Source organism: Anabrus simplex, chromosome 1, assembly GCF_040414725.1.
Source record: "Anabrus simplex isolate iqAnaSimp1 chromosome 1, ASM4041472v1, whole genome shotgun sequence".
Taxonomy (NCBI): Eukaryota; Metazoa; Arthropoda; class Insecta; order Orthoptera; family Tettigoniidae; genus Anabrus; species Anabrus simplex.
In genome coordinates, this window is record NC_090265.1 from 802221519 (window position 1) to 802245859 (window position 24341).

The following is a 24341-nucleotide window of genomic DNA, read 5'->3' on the forward strand; positions in this document are numbered from 1 at the left end:
TACGTATGTATTATGTACACATATCACAAGAAAACGGCTGAGGAGAATTTAATGAAAATCGGTATGTAAAGTCGGGAGATGAGCCACTACAATCTAAGACTATAAATCATTTTATTCACGCTGAGTTAAATGGTAGTTTAGGGGAAGGCCTGAAATTTTATTGATGAATGATTGATTTTTGTTGTTTAAAGGGGCCTAATATCGAGGTCATCGGCCCCGAATGGTACGAAATGAAACGACAACTTAAAAGTCCAAAACCCTCCATTGTCCAGAATTCGAAGCGTGTGGCCGAAGAATGAATGGATGGACAGATATGAATTTAAAACAATCAGTGGATCCGACCCACAGTGCCCCACATGCACAGAAGCTGGCACAAAACAATAGTAGTACTGACCAAGGGACAGCTTCTATAGTACAATGCTGAATTGATTATGCTCATAGTCGAAACGGGTCCAAAATCCAGGTCATCGGCCCCTCATAATGGTATTTATCGCTAGGAAAGTAGAACCATGCTATGTGTAATGTTGCGGTACTAATCAAAAGTAGTGGAGACTCGTGGTATTCCACACATTATGGTACTATTCACAGGTAGTGTTATGCGCACATGTAACACAGACATATGGTGTTTCGCACAGTGCGGCGCTATTTACAGGCAACGCAAACCTATAAAGGCAATGCAAACCTATGGCGTTCCTCACATAAGTGGACTAACCACAGGGACTTGTACTATCCCATGGAATTCCTCACATAGCGGGAACTGAGCATAGGTAAGGCAGAACCATGGTGTCGCTCATATAGGGGTACGAATCACAGATACTGTAGAACCCACCTCCTGATTCACACACTGTCGCTACTAATCACAAACCTATTGCGTACCTAACATAGTGGTATTACGCGCAAGTAAATGCGACCCACAGTTTTCCCTGCGTGATGGTACTAATTACAAGTAGTCTCATGGTTCTAATCGGATCATCCCTTAGTCGCCCCTTATGACAGGCAGGGTATACCGTGGGTGAAATCTTCGTCTGCCTCCCCCACCCACAGGGGGTGTGTGTTTGGTCCGCGAGAGGTATTTTATTTCCCTCAAGTCCGCCGGCAAGCCTGTTAGGACCCCCCTATCCACCACCTAGGACCCGCCACGTGGGAGTATCACCTCTCCCCCTGCTACGCCAGCGTAGCAGATTCTTGGGGCCTAAAATTTAATTCTAAAATATTTATATTATTAGTGGTCCTATCGATGAATACTACATAACGAAAGTTATATAGAATAAATTTCCGATCATGTATGTCTTATACATTTTTATTGTACCGGCTATGATAACTCAGATATTCATGAATTTGTATTTTTGTTGCTAAGTCCATATCAATGCCGAGCCACGAGAAAATGGGTTAACAGAATTTAATGAAAATCGGTATATAGAGTCGGGGAATAAGAAACTACAGTCTAAGCTATAGACAATTTTATTCACTCTGGATTTAGGGGAAGATGCCTAAAATTTAATTTTTAAATACCTATGTTATTGGTCCAATCGAAAAGTGCTACTTAATGAAAGTTATAGAGAATACAATTTCCTATCATTTATGTTTTATTCAGTTTTACCGTACTGACTAAGATAAGAGTGGTATTTCAGAGTCGCAAGAAAACTAAATGTGAAGGTCTACAATATCGAAAGCGCATAACATTGATCAACAACATTACATTGGTCATTGTTTGTTGTGATGGTCTTTGCCTCAACTCCGATAGATGGGATTACTGCTGTGTACCGAGTGTAAGAACCTGACTGAATATTGGCGGGAAATAGCTGGGGAGTTAGAAAACTTTCTTCTTTAGCATGCCATTCCTCTGGTTCATACATTTTCTGATACTGCTGGTACGTAACACAGTGATTCATCATAGTATTCCGACTATTCGATCCCTACTCTGATGCACTATTTTGAATGAGCAGTGTGCACACTTAGGCCTAAATCAGAGGCTCAGTAGTAGTAGTAGTAGTAGTAGTAGTAGTAGTAGTAGTAGTAATCGCCACATAAAGCAATACCCCAGAAAGTAAATATCGCCGCCCGATGCTCTTCTTTTTTCTTTTTTTTTTGTAATGGCTGATCACTGCTGCCAACCTGCCTGGTTACATATTAAAATCACCAGACATAACCAACAAACTAACCTCAATGTAAACACCGATAATGAATGTTTTCCTACCCTAGTAAATGATAAAAGTTCAGATGAAATAAATCAAGATATTCATAATTAAGTCGATTTCCACGCTCAATGAGGAATTAAGGAAATAAACACACTTTCTCACTCAAATTAATGTTACATATATCTGTCTTTATTTTGATATACAATAGGCGTACTATAACCATATTCTTGAAAAGAGGGGCGTGTTAAACGATGCAATTCATTTAATAAGTCTTTGCAGTGTGATTTTCGAAAGTTCCAGACATCCAATGACTTCCCTTTCTTTTGCGCGAACATTTTCTTCTCTCTTCAATACCGGTAACCAGTAAGGAGAGAGATTATTGGGCATATTTTCAGCCTGCAGGCTGGTTATATCTTCAAGCTTATCAGGAAACATATAGGAATACTAATGTGCCAAGCTCCGTGAACGGAAATTAGGTCAACTTTCAAGTTCACTGCGAATTTGAAAATAATAATATGTTCTACTGCCAAAATGTCGTCCCGCAAGAGTTATTTCATGCACCGGTAGATCTAGACATGAGACTGGCGTATTTGAGCACTTTCATCATTTCACACAAACTATGTTATTAAATGCATTATCCGAACATGCCATAATTCTACTTACCTGGTATTAGCCAAATAGATTTACAATCCCAAAGAAAAAGAAAATATGCTTTAAATATTCTCGCAAATGTATCACTAGTGACTTTAACGGCGATGCGGTGTCAACACGCAATTCACGCTAGAACAGTGATTGAACGTTGCCAATGTGCCAGATTAACGGTAAATGTAAGACATCGTATCGGCAAGTAGGGTCCCTAAACTGTATGGTTAGCGACACTGAAAAAGACCTGCAAAACACCCAACAGCAAGAAAAGTAACTATAAATCAATACTTTAATATTACAGGGGAGAAAGGGTAAGGTTGCACCCTTAGGGTACGTCCTTACACAGAGAGGACTATAGTAGTAGTAGTAGTAGTAGTAGTAGTAGTAGTAGTAGTAGTAGTAGTAGTATGACGACATGGTCTAGAAAAACAATTTAGGCCTATTCCAAATTATCGCACCACAATTCACTAAATAACTCAAAATTCAACCCTGAAGAGAGCTGTTTCTTAAGAAAACCTTCTTCCTCTTCACTTTTAATAAATTCTACATACATTTGATTCCAAACTAGCAGTGCAGAGGAGGTTTCTCCTCTGGCTTGGAGGAAAAATTTGCCTCCAAGTCAGATAGATTTTCCCGCCGCTGGTGTAGTGAATTCAGATTTGACGACTCATCGGTACTCCTAGGAAACTGATTAGTAAAAGGGCATAGTTTTTGCCCTGGGGCTCTCCACTATTAGACACCCCCGCTGAAAAAAGACGAAGTGTTTTCACGGATCACGACTGTCTGCGGCTTGGTCATACCAGTTCTGAAACTTTAGACTGTTGGATCAGCAGCGTAGTACTGTTCGCTAAAAATGAGAATATGTGTGGTTTTTCATTTGATCGAGTATTTCATATGAAAGCATTGCTTTAAATCGCGCCATTCCTACTGGCGTAATTTTAATGACCTATGTTCACTGCCATTATAATGAAAACTCCCCAATCTGATTGTGACTGATTGTAGGCAAGCAGGCCTGCCATTACAATGAAAATTCCCTAAACTAGTCTTCATATGAGAAAAGACGTTTGGTGACTTCCCTGTCATGTTCTAGGGCAACATTTTAAGAGCTATGCATTTTAATACAATCCTATTCACAACGTGTACACTACCTAACCTAGAATTCTGTATAAAATGTAGAATTCCGTAGCGAAGCACAGGTTCATCAGCTAGTTAAGCATAAGCGTAAGCTCGGCGATTCTGTGTGTGTAAATGTGCAGTTTTAGTAATTGACAATACATTTTAGAAGTAAAACGCTACTGGGTTCTGTCTTCATTTACAGTATTTACCCCACCAACACTAACAACTGGCATCACAAGTAGGATGAGCAAGTGAGACGAACAAGTGGATAATCTGTTACGGTAGGTTTGACAAACTCATCAGTGAACTGAGATTTGAACTGAGATTTAACCAAGATCAAATGAAAACAGACTTAAGTGAACAGAAGAGCACACAATTCACATCAGAAAGCAAGGTGCGCTCTCTTGAAACCGAGCAGAACAGCGACATCGTTCAGGACAAGAACGAACCGTATGGGAAGCGGTCCGAAGTGATGCTCACGGTGGCAGAGTTCGAGACCCAGCAGAGGAACAGAGTGCCCTGCATGAAAGTACGACGGCTACTGAGACACGAAGGTGCAGTGATGGCAACTGCAGAGTTGTGAAGGTAGAAACCCAACAGGAAGACTGGACAACTTCCTGGGGAACATGCCGGACCCAGTTTGAGACCGGATCAATGTCCGAGAAGAGAGCGGAACACCCGTTCGTTGGACTGGGGGGGGGGCAAGAGACGGAGATATGATGCAGCATTCAGCCATGTTCGACCTGCAAGAAAGTTACGGGAGAATTCGACAGGAGCTGCGGGGTCCACTAACCGAGAGCCGCCTACCGAGTCCAGCTGCAGGAGGGGACTCAGTGCGCCAATAGAACGCCACGGATATTCGATGCCGAGACCAAGCAACCAGACGTTATTGTGGCCAAGCCGCTCCAAGGTGACACCAAGTGCGAGGCAGCCGACAGCTGGGATAAGCTCTGTAGTGCCAAGATCCATCCAGGTAGGATAATCGGGGGGGAAGCAGGGGGGGGAAGCAGAACTACAAGGAGTTTCTGGCAATATCCAAGGAGATAGAGGCAGCGATCACAACGACACAACTGGAGGGACCCTCCTCTAGGAGATGGATCACCAATGGAGTCCAAACAGACGACCAACAAACAAGAGTACCACCTGACCAGGACACTCGTTCCCCGTGCTGGATCGAGTTTGACAGCCCAGAAGAAGAGGAATTTCAGTAGGGCCAAGTCTGGAACAAACGAACCAGTCCCATGCATCACCTCGGAGAACTACAAAGGCGCTCAGGTCCTGGAAGTAGATGGGGTGAGGATGAAGGGAAGCCACCAAAGTTTCGGCTGCCATGCAAGGACCAGCATATTGTCAATACCAGGAACGAGGACACCATCGACCAGACCTAGGGGATCCCCAATGGGAAGGTGGTGTACAACCGAACAAAACATCTGGCGCCATAACGTGGAGCGACTCGACGCAAGTCGGCCCGAGGAGGGATCAAGTGTGGTATGTTCACTGTTTTATGGAATGGAGCTGAAGGGAGGGGCAATCAGTTGTGTGACGTCGACGTGCAAGGGCTGTGCTTCCTGCTGCTCAGCCAACTCGTGGGGGAGGCTAACGCCCATTGGTCACTCAACACTGCAAGTGCCATCATTGACCGCTACGTTGCTGTGGTCCCAAGGGATGTAGAAACGTGTAGGCCGTGGGCCAAAAAATTTCCGTATCTAGAGACTTCCATGGGATTTGAGTCATCGATGTATCTCGAAGGTATACAAGACAGAAGCGACATGCAAGCGAGTTAGCTAGGAGCTCAGCTGGAACTCAGCCGAGAATGAGCGAAGGGGGTGAGGAGTGCAGTCCGTCTGCGTGCGCCAGCTTGCAGAATGTTTGCCTGTTGGAGCTGTCGCCTGACGTTGTGTGTGTCTCTTGGGGCCAGCTGCTGTAAGCAAGAGTCGTGTTTTGGTGCAACGTGAAGAGGAGAGTGGGTACCATTCGGCTGCGAACGGGGTTGTATGGGTGTGTGGAGAGCGAACATCAGCCTGAGCGGCGAGAATGTCGTGCGCGGGCTGCGAACTGTGGCCTGTGACAACGCCAACGAATGTGACTGAGCGGCTGAGTGAGTCTACAGTGTAAGTGATCAGAGACTGTGTGTATCAGTGTAGATAAACAGTGAAGAACTAAGAGAATAAGCACGAACTGTTTAAGTGTGTGTCCTGTTTACTTTAAGCATAAGTGTGAGTTCGGCAATTCTGTGTGTGTAAATGTGATGATGATGACGATGATATGATGCTCGTCATCATCACCACATTTACACACACAGGATTGCCGAGCTCACCCTCTCAACCTGTTCACTACCAAAGCCTTTTGCTCTCCTCTGTTCCTTGTCCGAGTCCATAATGTACACAACTAACTCCTCAACATTTAGTACAAATCTGCATGAAGCAGAACAGTACAGCTGTTACAGCAAATAAAGGAGGGAAGTTTGCACATAAAGTGTATGGTAACTTGACCTCTTTATAAGGAAATGGGTTTGTGACATACCTTTAGCACCATTTCTTAGTAGTCATAGCAAGCAAGCATTACAATGATAATATCACTTGGCGCTTTTGCAGGGTAATGTATGTATGTATGTTCTATGGCAAAATCTCAAAATTTCAAAAATTGGTCCTTAGCCCCTCTGTAAGGTAAAGTATTCAACTGTTGAAGAAACCGGGCCTGAATCCTATATGATGCCGAAAAATTAACTTATGGCAGCTTCTGGCATTATTTTTCAGAACTTCCTCCTATTGTGTCGATAAAGGGTGTTGTCTACTTTACGGCTAAGTTAACAATACTGATCCTAAACTGAGGGGCATTTCTGAATCCAACAAAAAAGTAAAACAAGTCGACTTACAATCGGGTAAATATGGTAAGGAAGTAAATTTTTATAATGAAAGTTCAATTTATTTGTTGCATGCAGGTGTTTAATTGGTGCCTTACCCATGGGTAGGATGAAAGTAGAACTGGTTTCACCCTTTCCCTTCTCTACCATGTAATACACCAATAAGCACAATACACAACATGCTCACATACAGTCAAAGGTACCAAAAGCCACGTATGTGCTGACAAAAAGTGGATCATTATCTCACTGTTCAAATTACTTAACCCTTTGAGAGTCAGGTTTCTTAGCCCTACTGCACACCCCAAAATTTAGGTTTTTGCACATGTTTGTAAAACAACCCTCAAGAGGCATTATATTTTAATGAAACTAATAAATTTAACACAGTATGTTAACAAGACATCAAACAACTAGTTTAAGCACAAAAATTATGAAACATCATTTTTAGTAATGTTTTTTGGCAAGGTAACTAGAATAAAGGGTAGGCTACTCCGGCGGTTGAAGCTTCCATTGGTTGGAGCGCTATGACGTCACGCGATATGAACGATAGCGAGTAAGGTACACTATCGCAGTACAGCAAGCCTGTGAGTTCTCTTGCCCGTGAAACATCTTCTCCATCTTTCATCAAATAATAGTCTGGTTTAGTCCGATATTCGATAAGTAACGGCACTTCCAATAGATTTAAAAACTCGAAAATGCGTTAAATTTTGTCACATGCTGAGCAAGTAGAACATCAACTATCAAATACATGACATATTAATTTTTTTTTTTTTTTTTTTTTTTTTGCTAGGGGCTTTACGTCGCACCGACACAGATAGGTCTTATGGCGACGATGAGATAGGAAAGGCCTAGGAGTTGGAAGGAAGCGGCCGTGGCCTTAATTAAGGTACAGCCCCAGCATTTGCCTGGTGTGAAAATGGGAAACCACGGAAAACTATTTTCAGGGCTGCCGATAGTGGGATTCGAATCTACTATCTCCCGGATGCAAGCTCACAGCCGCGCGCCTCTACACGCAAGGCCAACTCGCCCGGTGACATATAACATGATAAGAAATAAAATATTGCCATGCAACTCAAAATAATTAATTTATTTCCTGATGAAGTAAATATTTATATCAAATGGCATAGAAAAATATACATCATACCGACATCTTTATAGAATTATATTAAATTATTAAAATGTACGTGTCAGGAGACTTAATTACTTGATGAACCAGAACAAAGCTTAGCCTTCTTATTGGTATATTTTCTCAGTGCTAGCTCCTTACTCTTTGCATTAAAATTCCATATCCTAATAAATGTCCTGGTCCTTACGTAGAGACAAATTATTTTGTCATGGAATACTGTTTTTTGGCAAGGTAACTAGAATAAAGGGTAGGGAAGAAATGTGGTGAATGGGAAGATTGAAGAATGTGGATTGAAAATAAGTGTAGAAAAGAGTAAAACCCTTGTTATGACGAGAGGGGAGAAAGAAGGGAAAGGTCAGATTAGACTTGCAGACAAGCCCCTGGAAGTAGTGGAAACTTTTAAATACCTGGGGAGTGAATTAATGGAGAATGCTCGACTGGATGCTGAGATTAGTAAAAGGATTCAAGCTGGAAGTTGTTTCTATCATAGTGTAAGAAATATGTTATGGGACAAAGATGTGCCAATGGAAGCAAAGGATACTATGTACAAGATGTATTACGTACCCATAACAACTTACGGAGCAGAAACTTGGACAATGACAAAGAAGGATGAGAGTCTAATACAGGCAGCTGAAATGAAATTCTTGAGGAGTATGATACAGAAGAGTAGACGAGACAAAATAAGGAATGAGAAAATCCGGGAAGAAATTGGAGTGGAAAAAATGAATGATAGAATAGAGAAGAGCCGACTAAGATGGTTTGGGCACATAAAGCGAATGAGCGACGAAAGAATGCCAAAAAAGGTGATGGAAATGCAAGTCCAAGGAAGGAGAGGCCGTGGACGACCACGATTGAGATGGAAGGATACCATCCAACGCAGCATTATAGAAAGAAACCTGGACTGGGACACAGTGTTGGAGGAGGAGTGGTGGAAAGACCGAAGAAAGTGGAGAGGAACCATATTTGCCCCTACCCGGCTACAGCTGGATAAAGGGAAATGATGATGATGATGATGATGACTGGAAATTTTGACTTAATAATGGAAATAAGAGTTTTCATTAAGTTTCTGCATCTGGATACAGTCTTACCGTGAAACACACCAAATGAAATTTCGAACTGGGCTATGTTTTTTAACCACTCATGACTGGGATGTGTAAGGCCGCCTTTTGAAATAACCGAGATCCAGTAACAGGTCTCTTCTTGCACGACATTTTTGTCTCTTTCTTCGTATTTACTGTGTATCGGATCACGGATTCTGTATTATTTCACGAGCTTCGAAATATATATGCTATTAGCACATAGTATATAATATATATAATATATAAGTTATTAGCACATAATAATGTTATTATTGGATTTTACGTCCCACTAACTATGTATTTGAGCACCTTCACCACCGGAGAGAGACAGGATCGAACCTGCCAAGTTGGGCTAAGAAGGCCAGCGCTCTACCATTTGAGTTGCTACTCAGCCCGGCTATTAACACAACAATAATTACAGAAAACGTGATTTTCATTCAGTCATATATACCTGACACCTTTTTACCATACAAGCTGTAATAATGGAGATATTCAAGAGTTTATTACAAAGTGTTTCAACAACCAAGCATTGCTGACGAGTTAGTATTGTTATGCCATCACAGCACCAAACTAACTGGCTATGATGGTTGTTGTCGTTATTGTCTTTATAATATGCAAAATAATAATAATGTTATTTGTGTTACGTCTCACTAACAACATTTACGGTTTTCTGAGACTCGAGTTGCCGTAATTTTGTCCCACGGGAGTTCTTTTCCATGCCGACAATTTATAGCGCCACACACGTTTCCATAATATGTTGACTGGATTTTAATCAGAACAGTGGTTCTACTTCAGATACTGACAACACGAACACTGTTCACATAGTGAACCACTATAAAATTATTATGTATCCATGAGAGTAAAGAAAATTGTGGCCGAAGAAAAACAGAAAGCTTGGACTGATTTCACAGATAAACTAGAGCAAGACAGCAAAGCTAATTCTAAACTACTTTACCGAAGAATACAAAATATAAGAGACAATGAATACATAACAGCAATAGAGGAACCAGATGGTAACATAGTTAGGGAGGAGACAGAAATAAGGAAGATCATGAAATCTTATTTTGATAATTTATACAACTGTACTGGGAAAGACTCCAATGATGTAACCACGCAGGTCAGTTTAAACTGCAATGATGAGCCTGACCAAGAGAGCCCGCCAACATGGAAGGAAGTAGAGACTGCCCTTAACCCTTTCGCACTCAGCGCGCCGATCTATCGGCGAGAGGTTATGGCGAGAAAGCTCATGGCGCCGATACATCGGCTCTGTCTTATTTATGGATTTTGGTCATTTGCGTAGCTGTTAAATCTCAACAGTTGATTGTGACGGTACCTTGAAGGGTTGAATTTGCATTTAACTCAACAGATATATCCACCAGCCCTACAACATATTTTTATTTTCAACAAATGAAATCTGTTGACCGTGAATGTTTATGTCGTGGTTATTTGAAGATGTTATTGCGTGGATCTGTTTTGATTGGCTTATGAATACAACAAGTTGATCTTGCTATGAGTTTTGTTTATAGTTTATTTCGTACCTTTGGTATATCGTGTGTTCGATGTACTTCGTAAACTACAATTTTACTCCTTTACATAACTCCGTTGTTGCATGTGCTTGCGTCATCTTTTTATCATAATGGCTAGGTCATATTGAAGGCCGAATGAGGCTGATATCCTTGAATTTTCAGATGATTTAGACAGTAATAATGACCTTCTTTTGCCGAAAGTGATTCCCGTTATGTGGGAAGTGACACGGTCGTAACTGCTCACCGTGCATCGGACCGCGAGGACCTGACATCGATAACCGTTACGTGTACACTGAATAACTTTGTGCAATGCTTTACGAGTTAATTGCAGCACACATGTCATATTGATATCAAATTATTCAGAATTAAATGTTCTTTCTTTCACGTCTAAGAGTAAAGAAGGAAGATGCAATAATGTCTGATTTTTCTGTCATTGAAAACCATAATTTATTTTTTAAAATTTATTTTCGAAATTTAATAATTTTTTGGGGCTTAACCAGTAACAATACGTCCTAGGTATATTCATTTCTGAAATGCTCATAGTTTCCTGTATTAGTGTGATTTATTTTATTTTAATGTGTGTTAAACTGTTTACGTGTTGAATTTTTATAATTTGCTTTGGAAAATCACAAAAATCAGTCTGAGTGTCTTCGAACAAACCTCTGCATATAGGCTGAGTTCCAAAGGGTTAATAATATGCCCAAAGAAAGATCAACAGGATTTGATGAAGTCAGTGCAGATATGATCAAAGCAACTGGTGCAATAGGAATACAGTGGCTTCATAGAGTAATTAATGCAATATGGAAGGATAGGAAAGTCCCAGATGATTGGAAGAAGGGAATAATAATACCCCTCTTCAAAAAAGGAAGCCGGAAGAAATGTAGCAATTATAGAGGGATCACTTTATTGTCTCATGGTTTGAAAATATTTGAGAAAATACTTGCAAAAAAAAAAAAAAACGAAAATAATAGAACCACAACTACAGGAAGAACAATATGGATTCAGAGAACACCGATCAACTACCGATCTCATATTTGCACTTAGAATACTGTTAGAAAAGCATTGGGAGAAGGGCAAAGACTTAACACTAGTGTTTTTAGATCTCGAAAAAGCATTTGATAGTGTTCCAAGGAAGACTATATGGGAATGCTTAAGAAAGAAAAATGTACCCAAAGGGCTTATCCAGAAAGTTAAAATGCTTTACGAAAACTGCTGCATTTGCGTACAGATAGGAAACGGTAATTCTGATTGGTTCCAAACCACTAAAGGAGTGCAACAAGGCAGTACCCTCTCACCCTTACTTTTTATCACTGTCATGGATGAAGTCATGAAAGAAATTAAGCAGAAGAACAATATGGACATCAATGCATTTGCATTTGCAGATGATGTAGTAATTTGGGGAAATACAGAGAAGGAAGTCCAAGAGAGGCAGAACACCTGGAATGAACATTTGAAAGTACACGGATTAACAATAAATAAATTGAAAACTGTTACTATGTCTGTCAACAGGCAGAAGAAGAAAGGAAAAATAATGCTGGAAGGTACACAGCTGGAAACATTAGACCAATTTAAATATCTTGGGTGCATCATTTCAAGTGATAACAGAATACAGCATGAGATTAACAACCGCATGTTCCCTTAAGATCAAAGCAGATTCTATTTCAATTATACTTCACCCCCATAACAACATATGGCCTAGAAACCTGTGCAACAACCCAACAAGTGGATAGGAAACTACAAGCCGCAGAAATGAAGTTCCTACGAACTATGGTACAGAAGACAAAAAGGGACAGGGTAAGGAATGAAAGAATAAGGGAGGAAGCTGGTGTGTACCCATCCCTGAATGAAAAAGTGACAAGGGCCCATTTAAAATGGTTTGGCCATATCAAACGAAAGGACGATGGAAGGACAGCAAAACAATTGCTACACACAGTCGTGGCCGGAAAACGACCGGTAGGAAGACCTAGGAAGAGATGGCTGGACCAAGTGAAAGAGGACATAGGAACAAGAGGAGTCAGCTGGGATGTCGTTTTGAGAGAAGAGTGGTACATGGACAGACAGAAGTGGCGAGAGCTCATAAACCACACCCGGGCAACTGGAAAGGAAAACTGATGATGATGATGATGATGATGATGAGATATACAGTAAATACATAGAAAGAGACAAAAATGTCGGTCGGTCACTTGCTTTCTTGGCTTACGGTGCGTGAACCATCAATGATAGACCCCAAGTGTAAGCGTACGAATTTTAGAGCATAGAAACCTCTCCAAAAAATATCCATGATGGCATATACCTATTTCCAACCGGCTGCCCTCTAGAAGCGATTTTATTCTATAGTCCGAGGTATAAAATATAACTCCTTAAAATTAAATAAATATTTCGATATTATCCTCGAGTTCCTCATCAAAATAAATTGTCTGACCTCCTCCAGTATTTTATAAGGATTACAATAAACTTGCCAGGACATTATTTGCATGAATGGTTCAGAAGTTATGACCATTTTAGACTGTAGTGGTAATACGTGTCAGCAGGACGGGTGAGCGCTGTCTCATATCACATGACGTCACGCAGAAGGCGGCCAGGGAGAGAAACAAGTGAGCGCGATGCGGGAAGAGACCCCCTGGTTTTTGGTATGATAATCCTCAAAACAAGGTACAAGGCAAAGAGTTTTGTTGCACTCCTTACAAAATATCAATTTCTGAGGAATGTTTCATCAGTGAAACATCCTTAATTCCTGAATGTCCGGCTCCATAGCTAAATGGTTAGCGCACTGGCCTTTGGTCACAGGGGTCCCGGGTTCGATTCCCGGCAGGGTAGGGAATTTTAACTTTAATGAGTTCATTTCGCTGCCACGGGGGCTGGGTGTATGTGTCGTCTTCATCATCATTTCATCCCCATCACGACGTGCAGCTCGCCTACGGGCGTCAATTCAAAAGACCTGCACCTGGCGAGCCGAACTTGTCCTTGAATACTCCCGGCACGAAAAGCCATACGCCATTTCATTTCATTTCGATTCCTGAATTACTGTCATCAAAGTTAAAAGCGGTTGGCATGAATTGGTTACTTATAGTCTCGTCTTCCCAAACTCTGTGATTACTGGGCGCTTTATTTACCTTCATTCGCTTTGCACGTGGCAGCTGTAAGACCTCATCCTCACTTTCATTTAAGTCTTCACCACTTCAATTATTTCCAGATATACCTCCTACATCGTCTTCATCACTCTCTTCAAATACTGAACAATCACTGGCGTGAATTGGTTATAGTCTCGTCTTCCCAAACTCTTTGATTACTAGGCGCTTTATTTACCTTCGTTCGCTTCGGACGTGACGGCCGTACGACCTCATCCTTGCTTTCATTTAAGTCTTCACCACTTCAATTATTTCCAGATATACCTCCTATAACGTCTTCATCACTCTCTTCAAATACTGAACAATCACTTTCATCATTCATAAAATTTCACGAACTGTATCGTCGCTTATAAGCAAGTCAGCTCAACGGCGCAGCCATTTTCAACTGTTTGCAACTGACTTGCTAAAGCTGAAGACATCTGCTTAAAAACATTTCATTTCCAGCACTCCCCGTGGTGATAACAATAACCTCACAACTTCAGAAAATAGCCAACAGACGTCGGAAGCTATCTGTTTTTCAATCGTTGTCCAAAGACATACAGTTACGAAGATAATATAACTTCAAATTCCGACATGCAATATATTGCGCCGTAACCACAGTGGCACTTACCGCTACATGCCGTGACCTTCAAGGGTTTAATGAACATACCATGAAAAAAAAAAAAAAACCACTTTTACTTACTATAATTACCTGGTGTGGCAGGGCTAATACCACCAATAGGTGCTTTTATCTCCTTCACTATTCTCTTGGGAGCTAGCATACTCTCAATTTGCTGATCAATATCATTCTCCAAATCTTCATCATCTGAATCCTGCAAGCCTGAGAAGAAACAAAACATAATTAAAAATCTTCATTTTCATACAACCCTCTAACCTCCAAGAATAATGGCTAGATTTGTCTACTCCTCACAGAATTAATCATACAATGTACGAAGATGCAAAATATACATTTTGAGACAAAATATATTACAGGAAAAATAAAAATTGACAAAGTTCTCTATTTTGTTTTCTTAAATGAGAACTGTGACTGTAATTCTAAGAACTGAGTTAAACAAATCCAGGGAGACATCTGCTGTAAGAAATACAGTTTGTGTATAAACTTTGGGGGGGTATTAATCCAACTGATTTATTCCTATTGCAAATTCAAGCAATCAATCAAGCTAGTTTGTATATCATGATCATCATCACAGGACCACCAGTTTTATGTGGAATCTATAACAGGTATGAGACTTAACATTTCTAAAATACTGCAAATTCAGAAGGCATTTGAAATTACAGGTCTTTTACCTATTCAGGACTTTCAATGTATGTTCCACTACTTTGCGTAATTTCTTCTGTGTAATATATATGATTCAAGTACATCTTTTGTACAAATCTAATATTTATCTCCCTTTTATCTTCTATTTTTACCTATGTGATATTTGTCAATTTTGTGTTTTGCATCTACAGCTCTCATAATGTTTATACAATCAATGCTTAGCTTTCTGTTAGTTTTAGCCAGTCAATACTCTCCTACCTTTTGTCATGTATTGACGGATATGGAAATTGCCATATCCATAAGGAAACATCCATCCGTAATAAAATCAAAGCTACGTAGAGGTTGGTTTGTTGAATTTTTTTTTTATGTCGCACCAACACAGATAGGTCTTATGGTGACAATGGGATAGGAAAAAGCTAGGGGTTGAAAGGAAGCAACCGTATCCTCGATTAAGGTAGAGCCTGGAAAATGGTTTACCATTTTCACTGCTGCCGACAGTGAGGTTCGAACCCATTATCACTTAAAAGCAAGCTGACAGCTACGTGATCCAAACCATGCAGCCACTCGCTCGGTGCTACATAGAGTATCATGGTGAAATTAAGTGATTAAAGAGAAATCATAGAAATCTCACTGAAACCCATAATATACTGGGTAGTAATTGTATAAAAGGACCACAGAACAGGCAGAAAAATTAGAACTATGAATGTTACAAACTTACAAACCAGATACCTATACCCTGGCATCATACCCCATTCCATTTAGATCCATCCGAACAGGGTCGCATTGTTGGATTAATGACGCCAAATGGTCACCTTATCATACAGCTGGTCATATCTGCTAAACTGCTTTGTTGCCTCATCCAGGGAGACCACTACAATCCATGAAACACTCACTGCATTTGCCAATCTTAACAAGAACCATCCATCATATCTAAGTCTTGACGATAGGCACAGTTTCCTCTGTGTTGTTTGTCTTTGACTCCGTTGGATCGTACGGTACACTGTCAATGTGCAATGGACATTGCAATTTTGAGTCCCATTTAAATCTTAATGCAGAGGATGGTCACATCAGGGCTTGGCACCATGGAGAATAATGCAACAATCCAGCACTGATTCCTCAATGTAATATTTCCCAGACACCAGGGGTCACGGTTTGAGGTGTCTTCCATTATGACTCCCGATTATCTGTAATTCCAATACACAGTCGAAACTGGTTAAAACGTCCATCTCTAGCGTACTCTGGTTATTATGCCATTATTCCAAAGTCCCAGGCCATGTCCTATTAAATACATACTAAAGAAACTTGGATAGCACATTTATGTCACTCCCACTGTAAGAAATTTAAGTTAACGTTCCCGGCCACATTGCAAGCATCATGGCCAGTGACAACAGGCCTGGGTAAGAATTTGGTAGATAATTTCCCAGCCCAAGAGCGTGATTGTGTGTTGGCCTACAGCTGCAGGGAACGCCAGTCCCAAGCCAGTCTTTGCTATGGTTGTTTGTGGATTGCGCAACAGTAGCTCGTCTGATGTGTTGGTGCTTAATTTTACGTTTGTAAGTGAATTGTGCAATGACATATGTAAATCAGGCCTGCTATACCTACGTATACAGCTGATGTGTTGGTGCATAATTTTCCGTTCGTAAGTGAATTGTGTAACAACGTACATAAATATATAATACTGTACTTACACATAGTGGTTTGCAGAATATTCAGTTCTAGAGAAGAATAAAGCTAGACAGTTTAAAAATGATGAAAAATAAAAGTTTATTGAGAAAGTAGATGCTAATCCACACATGAAACATGTGCACGTTCCCTCTTTATGACCTTTTTCTTTCTTTCCACAAAAGCATCCTAATCAGTTTTGGCTGTCATTGGTCCACTATTAGAAATTACGTCCGGCTCCATGGCTAAATGGTTAGCGTGCTGGCCTTTGGTCACAGGAGTCTCGGGTTCAATTCCTGGCATGGTCAGGAATTTTAACCATAATTGGTTAATTTCGCCCCGGCATTTAATCATTTAATCCCCATCATGATGTGCAGGTCGCCTATGGGCGTCAAATCAAAAGACCTGCATCTGGCGAGCCGAACATGTCCTCGGGCACTCCCGGCACTAAAAGCCATACGCCATTTCATTTCATTAGAAATTATATACATTTTCCAACTAACTCATTCTTGGTCGCCAGCATTTCATTCCAGTGTGCCAACTGGGGCTCATCAGTTGGTAACAAGCACACCTACCAAGATGCATGGATAGTGCATGTAGTGGAGGTCACTGCACAGGCAACTTGCAGCCTCAGGCTGTGCCAATTCACCACAAGAGTCATGGTCTCTTTTACAAAAACTGATTCCTGCTAGACCATCAGATGATATAGATTTTGATTCCCATAGGGAACTTGAAATGTTTGTCCTGAAAGAGTAAATTCATAATTCCAATATAATTGGTCCGTTATTCTAAATTATAAATTTTCCCGCTAACTCATTCTTGGCTGCCAGTATTTTCCTCCATTGTGCCAATTTGGACACATGATTTGGCCTCTACAACATACACTAGCATGTGTCTTGGTAGGTGTGCTAGGCCCTGTTTCCTGCGATTTTTGCACAATGTACCAAATGCCATCATGGAGTAAAATGATGCTTGTGCCATAAAGGTTGTTATACCCAACAAGCTCTATAAAGTGTGATCATCATCCTGAGCCTGCAAGGTAACCAGATTTGCCACCAATGGAACAAATTTGGGAAGTGATGGGGCAAGGTCTGCACTGCGGACACAACCACTTGCACAAATATTGAACAATCTACATGTGCATTTGCAAGAAAAATGGTTGTAAAACAGGACACTATCCAGAAGCTGTATGACTATTGTTTCTACAGATGTGATAGAAAGACCATATTAAATGAACTCTGCACATACAAAATAAGGAGTACTCTATGCATGAAGGACAAATCACTGCTGGTTTATAATATGCATGAAGGACAAATTACTGCTTGTTTATAATATGATCTACAAGTATATGATGATTTTAAGAAGTGAGAAAGAGGGTGTAGCATTTTCCAAATCCATAAGGTATCTGAAGGTGTCCAAAGTACGAAAGAGGGTGTAGTATTTCCCATGTCCTTCTGTGTTTTTGGTGATTTCCTCTACAGCACTAATTAAACACTTGGTTTAGTATCACACAAGTAGGCGTTCGGTCAGTGCCAGCAGTTTAATGTTGATGTATAAACATCAAAGAATCTTGGTGATACAAGGATGGGAAAGTGTTAGGATTGGGAAGGTAGCAGCCATGGCCTTAATTAAGGTACACTCATGATCAGAAGAATTCCAGGTGGACATAAATTTTTGCCAACCTTGAGAGAATGGAGAAGAGACAAGCGGGAACAATGTCACGTGTGTTCGTCTTCCAGGTGTAGCTTGTGATGCCAAATACTCACTGATTACTCCAACTCGATTGGCATGTTCTCAGGAACTGAGTAATATGCTTCTACATTTAAACATTCTGGCTATACTGGCTTTTCCTAACCGAGGAAAACAATTAACTGTAATTCCATCGTGATGAAACGTGCATGTTTGATCTGGGTTCAATTAAAGCACTTACTATATTACAGATTTATTTAGAACTACCATATATTTATTTACAATCTCAATGTTCCCATAATTACAGTCAGTCAAAGAATTTTTATCCTAGAATGAATATGAGAGGCTAGTGCAAAGAATACAGTATACATAAAATAGAAATACAAGTACCAGTATATCTTATATTTCTATTTTTTTTTTTCATTGAAGAAGCCATTTATATTTTCGTGCATAGGAAGCGTTATTATTATTTATGAACTTTTTTCTTAAAAGCACGCTCCTTTGTTTCTTTATGACAGTTTATTATGATATTAAGAGAATATCATACTTTTATTTATTACAACTCACCTATTTTTTTTAATTTAAAAAATATTATTCACTTACAAGTCTTTGTAAACGCAAGCATTGACTCCAACTTTTATTTTTATACATCCTTTATGTCATTTAATTTCTCTCCCAGTCACCATAATTACCGTATTTCTCCAAATCCAAGACGACGTTTTCTTCTCAGAATCTCACCTGAAAAATCAAGGGTCGTCTTCCATTTGCAACCCAACAGTAATAAACACCACTGGCAGCTACCATGGTAACCACGCTACTTCTTTTCATACCCCGCGCACACATACACAAAACTCATTGACAATCAACGTCTGCCTCTTTCTTATACTTGTACATCGCTAGCCGCGGCAACCAGTTGTACAATGCCTCTGTGTGATGTCACTGGATCTCAGAAAATAGTTAAAAAAGAATGACATTCTATTGAGCCTCTACAAAAACGTTTCTCAAATTCACACAATGGCATCAAAATATGCGAGCCTCTGAATTCTTAGAAAGGCCACGGCTACTAAGTGGCAGAGTTATAATGCATCTACTGTATCTGATGGTTGGTAAAATTAAGTTTTATGGACAGCAGGAATATTTTCGTGATGGAACATCGTATTGTAAAGATACGTGGAACAGGTATCACCAGCAAATTTTCAATAGGTTCTCGTCGATATTATTATGCCAATTTTAAGTTAATGGTTATTAAACACATGGAAATTAAGAATAATTGTGCAGCCGCATGAAAATACGGCATAGGCGTAACTAAAGCCAATATTCAGCGTTAGCATAAAGATAAAGATGGCTTTAAAATTGCATACTGTATAAAAAATGCATTCAGTGGCCCACAACAAGGATGCTTTAAAGAAGTCGAAGATGAAATCGGCATTAACTACAGCCAACATTCAGCGTTGGGGTGAAATGCTGGCAAACAGGAATGAGTTAGCTGGAAAATTTGTAATGTCCAATAACGGACGATTTATATTGGTAAATTTACTCATTCGGGACAAATATTTCAGGTTCCCTATGGGTATCAACATCTATATCATCTGATGGCCAGGCAGGCATCAATTTTTGGTAATGAGACAAAGTCTCTCATAGTGCATTGGCACTGCCGGTGGTTCCAAATAGCCTATGCAGTGGCCTCCACGTTATGCACTCGCCATGCGTCTTGGTGGGTGTGCTATTTACCAATTGGTGAGCCCAACTTAGCACACTGGGGCAAGACGCTGAACCAGGAATGAGTTAGCTGGAAAATTTATAATGTCCAATAACGGACCATTTACATTTATATTTCAGGTTCCCTATGGGAATCAACATCTATATCAGTTGGCGTGAAGACAGAGATAGTCTAAAAATGCATACTGTACAAGAAAAGCATTCAAATGATTTTACAAAGCATTTTTTAAGCCTGTTTTAATTTTTTTGAAGGAAAAAGTGAGAGGTGTCTTACATTCAAGGTCGTCTTGGATTCAGAGAAATACAACATACGAAAAAAGCATGGTAGGATACTTCAGTAAAAGGGGTATGTCTTTAAATGAAGCCTGAAATGCCTTATTAAATTTTTAGTGAGGATAACCATGTTTCATCTTAATTTCTCATGTTCAAACTTGATATCTGTGCATATTTTAGTGAAAAATATATTCATTCTTTTGACAGTGCTTGCAAAAGTATTAAAATGGTTTAATTTAATAGAGCCTATATTTTTTCACCTGAAGAAACAATCAAAGACTGACAGACTTCAGAAAATTGAAAGGAGGATTGGAAGAACCTGCATCAACAAAAAATACCAGAAAGATGGACAGTGGTAGATAATACCTAACAAAGTCGTTTACAAAGAGCTAGAACCCATTACAGATACTATGCGTAAGATGAGACTGGGATTCTTTGGACATATCATGAGGAGGCAGGATTCGAGACTTCTAAAACAACTAGTACAACACAATCTCATCTCAAAAAAATACTACAACAGGATATACAGTATATGGATCAGAGAAGTAAGAGAGGATCTGAAGGAAATAGGCCTTACAACAGAAGACACCACAATTAGATAAAATTGAATACAAAACTCAAGAATACAAACCTTCGCTTTACCCTTACATGAAACAAACCAACAACATGCACATTTTCAACCAAGGAAAGGGCACAAAGATCGGAGCATCTTAAGAAGTACTGGGAGGACCGCAAAGCCCGAACAATCCCTTCAAAGAGACCTGAAAGATGGACTGACTGAAGTGATCCTATGCGGTCATAAAAAAAGAAGAAGAGGAGCCTATATTGATGAAAATAAGGGTCATTCTTCCCTACAATGGTTGATTGCAATGCCAATTGTCGAAGTCATGGCAGAGACCGCTAACATTTTAGCACACACGGATTACAAAGAAACAGGAGAATTTGATACTCAATGTGTTGACATATATATCTCTCTCTCTCTCTCCTCCCCCCTCACCCCCAGTTGTATGCAAGTTGTATGCATGTGTTTGCTCTGACCAATGAGAGAGTGTAAGCCGATACTGGGCGGTTCTGAGGGCTGTAAAGATTTCCTTGCCTGAAATGATTATTTCTGACCACTGGTTATTAATGACTATCAGTGTACAGTCCCAGTATTTTAGTGGAATGAAAATTGAAAACCACATTCAGGCCTGGCAACAGTGGGATTCAAACACTCTCAGTAAAACCTAAAATTAAACAAAAGCATGGAAGAGAGAAAAAAAAATTTAAAAATGATTATTTAATAATGAAACATGAAAACGAACCACATATCCAGCTATGAAACTAGTCACAGAGGAATCTCACTAGGGTTCTGTACATGACAATTGCCTATAATCACATCCAATCATGACAAAAAATATCAATACAAATCCCAACAGGCCATTTAGCTTTCGCATGATTTTGTACAGACGGCAGAAGACAAGGAAACAGCAATTTTAACTTTCACAACTGCAGTGTGCTTGAAACAGACTTAAACATATTAGGTTGTGCGGACAACATAATTATAGTAAATGCAAAAATGATTTTATGTACAGAAAAAAAAAACACTCAGATGTCAGATGTGCTCCATATAATCCAACCAGTCTATTTCAAGAACAGAGTGCACTCTACTACCTTTCTATAAATAATTTATATTCATACACTTGTTTGTCCCAGTACAGTGGAACCTCGATTCTCCATTTTTGGAGGGACAACGGGGAAAAAAAACAACGTACAACACAGGAAAACAGAAAATCCTGGAACGAATGAACCATCAACAATTTGGCTAAACATCACAAAAATTAAATATGTATACTTATAATGTTACAAACGCCCCTAAACCAAACTAAACTACAGCCCCAATGGGCCTTCCGTCTACCAAGCGACCGCTGCTCAGTCCGAAGGCCTGCAGATTACGAGGTGATGCATGGTCAGTGTGAAGAATCCTCTCGGCTGTTATTCCTGGCTCTCTAGACCAGGGTCGCCGTCTCACCATTAAATAGCTCCTCAATTACCACCAGGTAAAATGCCTGACCTGGCCAGGAATCAAACCCAGGCCCTCTGGGTGAGAGGCAGTCAAGTTAATTACCGGTACGCTACTTGAAAATCTCAAAACTTTATATTCAGTTTTACCGGGGAAACTCAGTTAGTTTCGTCTGAAAACTTCTTTCAGTTCAGCAACTTCGATTAGCCAACCTCTTCAAAAAATCAAATACCCATAACGCGAAGCCAAACAACAATCGACCACAAGTAGTTTTTAATTCTCTAATCTAATAAAATAACGCACATTAGACACAAAAGCGCCCAAAATGATGGCGAAATCTTTTTTTTAATCTTCTATGGTAATATGGTCACCGCTATACTGTTCGTAGTCAGTTTATGGAAATCTTGTACTGCGCAGTACCACGTAAATTAGGCCTACATCGACTATTCTGAACTCGAGAATATGGTTTTGAATGTATGTAACGATTCTCAAGTTCTCGAATGCATTATAATCAATTCTGCCTGTCACTAATCACAATAAAAATGGAAAGGGAAAAATTATCATTAACACTTCCAAAATTTTAAATGTTTTGGTTTTTATAACATTTCAACACAAAAACGAGAAATTCCCAGTCTTATATTAGGACCAAAACAGTAATAGGCAATCCCAAAACCTCCCATGGCAACATTTGTTCTGGTCTCAATAACATAAATTGTATACGATAATATTAAAATACTAAATTTGTGTTAACTTAAGCAGGAGCAGTTTCGGTTCCTGCCTGAAAGTCCAGTGACTATACAGTGCCCTGAGAAAAGTACCGAAAAACTGTTCGGCGATACACTCAAAAACATCTAAACCTGGACATAATGTAGATGTTTTGCAAGTACGACCATTGAAGAAACTCGTTCCATCTCCAGGTAGAGCTGTCGAAATGCGCTCCGTCTCCCAACTGTTGTGGACACTCTCTGCTTTGTGATTTTCGAGGATTCTCTAAACAATACCAACCGAATGTGATGCTAAGATGGTAGCTTTTCCAGTACAATGCTTGCTCAAATTACTGCAATGGCGGGACGTTAACACCAATATCCGTAAGTATGTCATAGCCGTCCTTTAGTGAGATTCAGCTTCTTGAAAGACGCATGATCGAGGATTTAGCATTGATGGGACTGACATTTCTGGACGGTTGATCCGCGAAATCATTTCTTTGAGGGACGGATAATGCTAGATTTTTACAACGTGGTTTAATTAGGATGCTCGCGGTCCACGTAATTTGAACGAATAATACGGGAAAACATAGTTTCCAGGAACATATAATTGAGGTTCTACTGTACTGATAGTCCTACTATGTCCTGTATATCTCGTGTAAGATTGACCTGAATTGGAACAGGCAAGTTAGGAATTATCCAAAAGACTTATTTTGTGCCAATTTTGACATATGGACCAGAAACGTGGGTGATGAAGGGGAGGGATAAAAGTAAAATACAAGCAGTGGAAATGAAGTTTCCGAGGTATCGAGTAGGTTTAACAAGACTGGGCAGAGAAAGAAATGAGAGAGTTTGGGAAATGGTAAATGAGGTTCCCCTAAAGGAGAAAATAGAAAAATCAAGGCTGCAGTAGTATGGACGTGATAAGAGAATGGGAAAAGAGAGGATACCAAGAATTTTAAAAAAAAATTTTTACAAGTTGCTTTTTTTTTTTTTTTTTTTTTTTTTTTTTTTTTTTGCTAGGGGCTTTACGTCGCACCGACACAGATAGGTCTTATGGCGACGATGGGATAGGAAAGGCCTAGGAGTTGGAAGGAAGCGGCCGTGGCCTTAATTAAGGTACAGCCCCAGCATTTGCCTGGTGTGAAAATGGGAAACCACGGAAAACCATCTTCAGGGCTGCCGATAGTGGGATTCGAACCTACTATTCCCGGATGCAAGCTCACAGCCGCGCGCCTCTACGCGCATGGCCAACTCGCCCGGTACAAGTTGCTTTACATCACACCGACACAGATAGGTCTTTTGGCGATGTTAGGAAAGGAAAGGGCTAGGAGTGGAAAGGAAGTGGCAGTGGCCTTATTTAAGGTACAGCCGCAGCATTTGACTAGTGTGAAAATGGGAAACCACGGAAAACCG

At 40.1% G+C, this 24341-nt stretch overlaps 1 protein-coding gene across 4 annotated transcripts in view; it reads right to left on the minus strand.

The window, feature by feature from the left end:
* Positions 1-24341, minus strand: part of Prp5 (pre-mRNA processing factor 5) — a 268041-nt gene that overhangs the window by 27719 nt on the left and 215981 nt on the right. For 3 of the 4 annotated variants that reach the window (XM_067136316.2, XM_067136314.2, XM_067136313.2), the window contains one exon: positions 14301-14438. In XM_067136316.2, the coding sequence (XP_066992417.2) occupies positions 14301-14438 (138 nt within the window). The remainder of the gene's footprint in view (positions 1-14300; positions 14439-24341) is intronic. The other variant, XM_067136315.2, reaches the window with a different exon arrangement.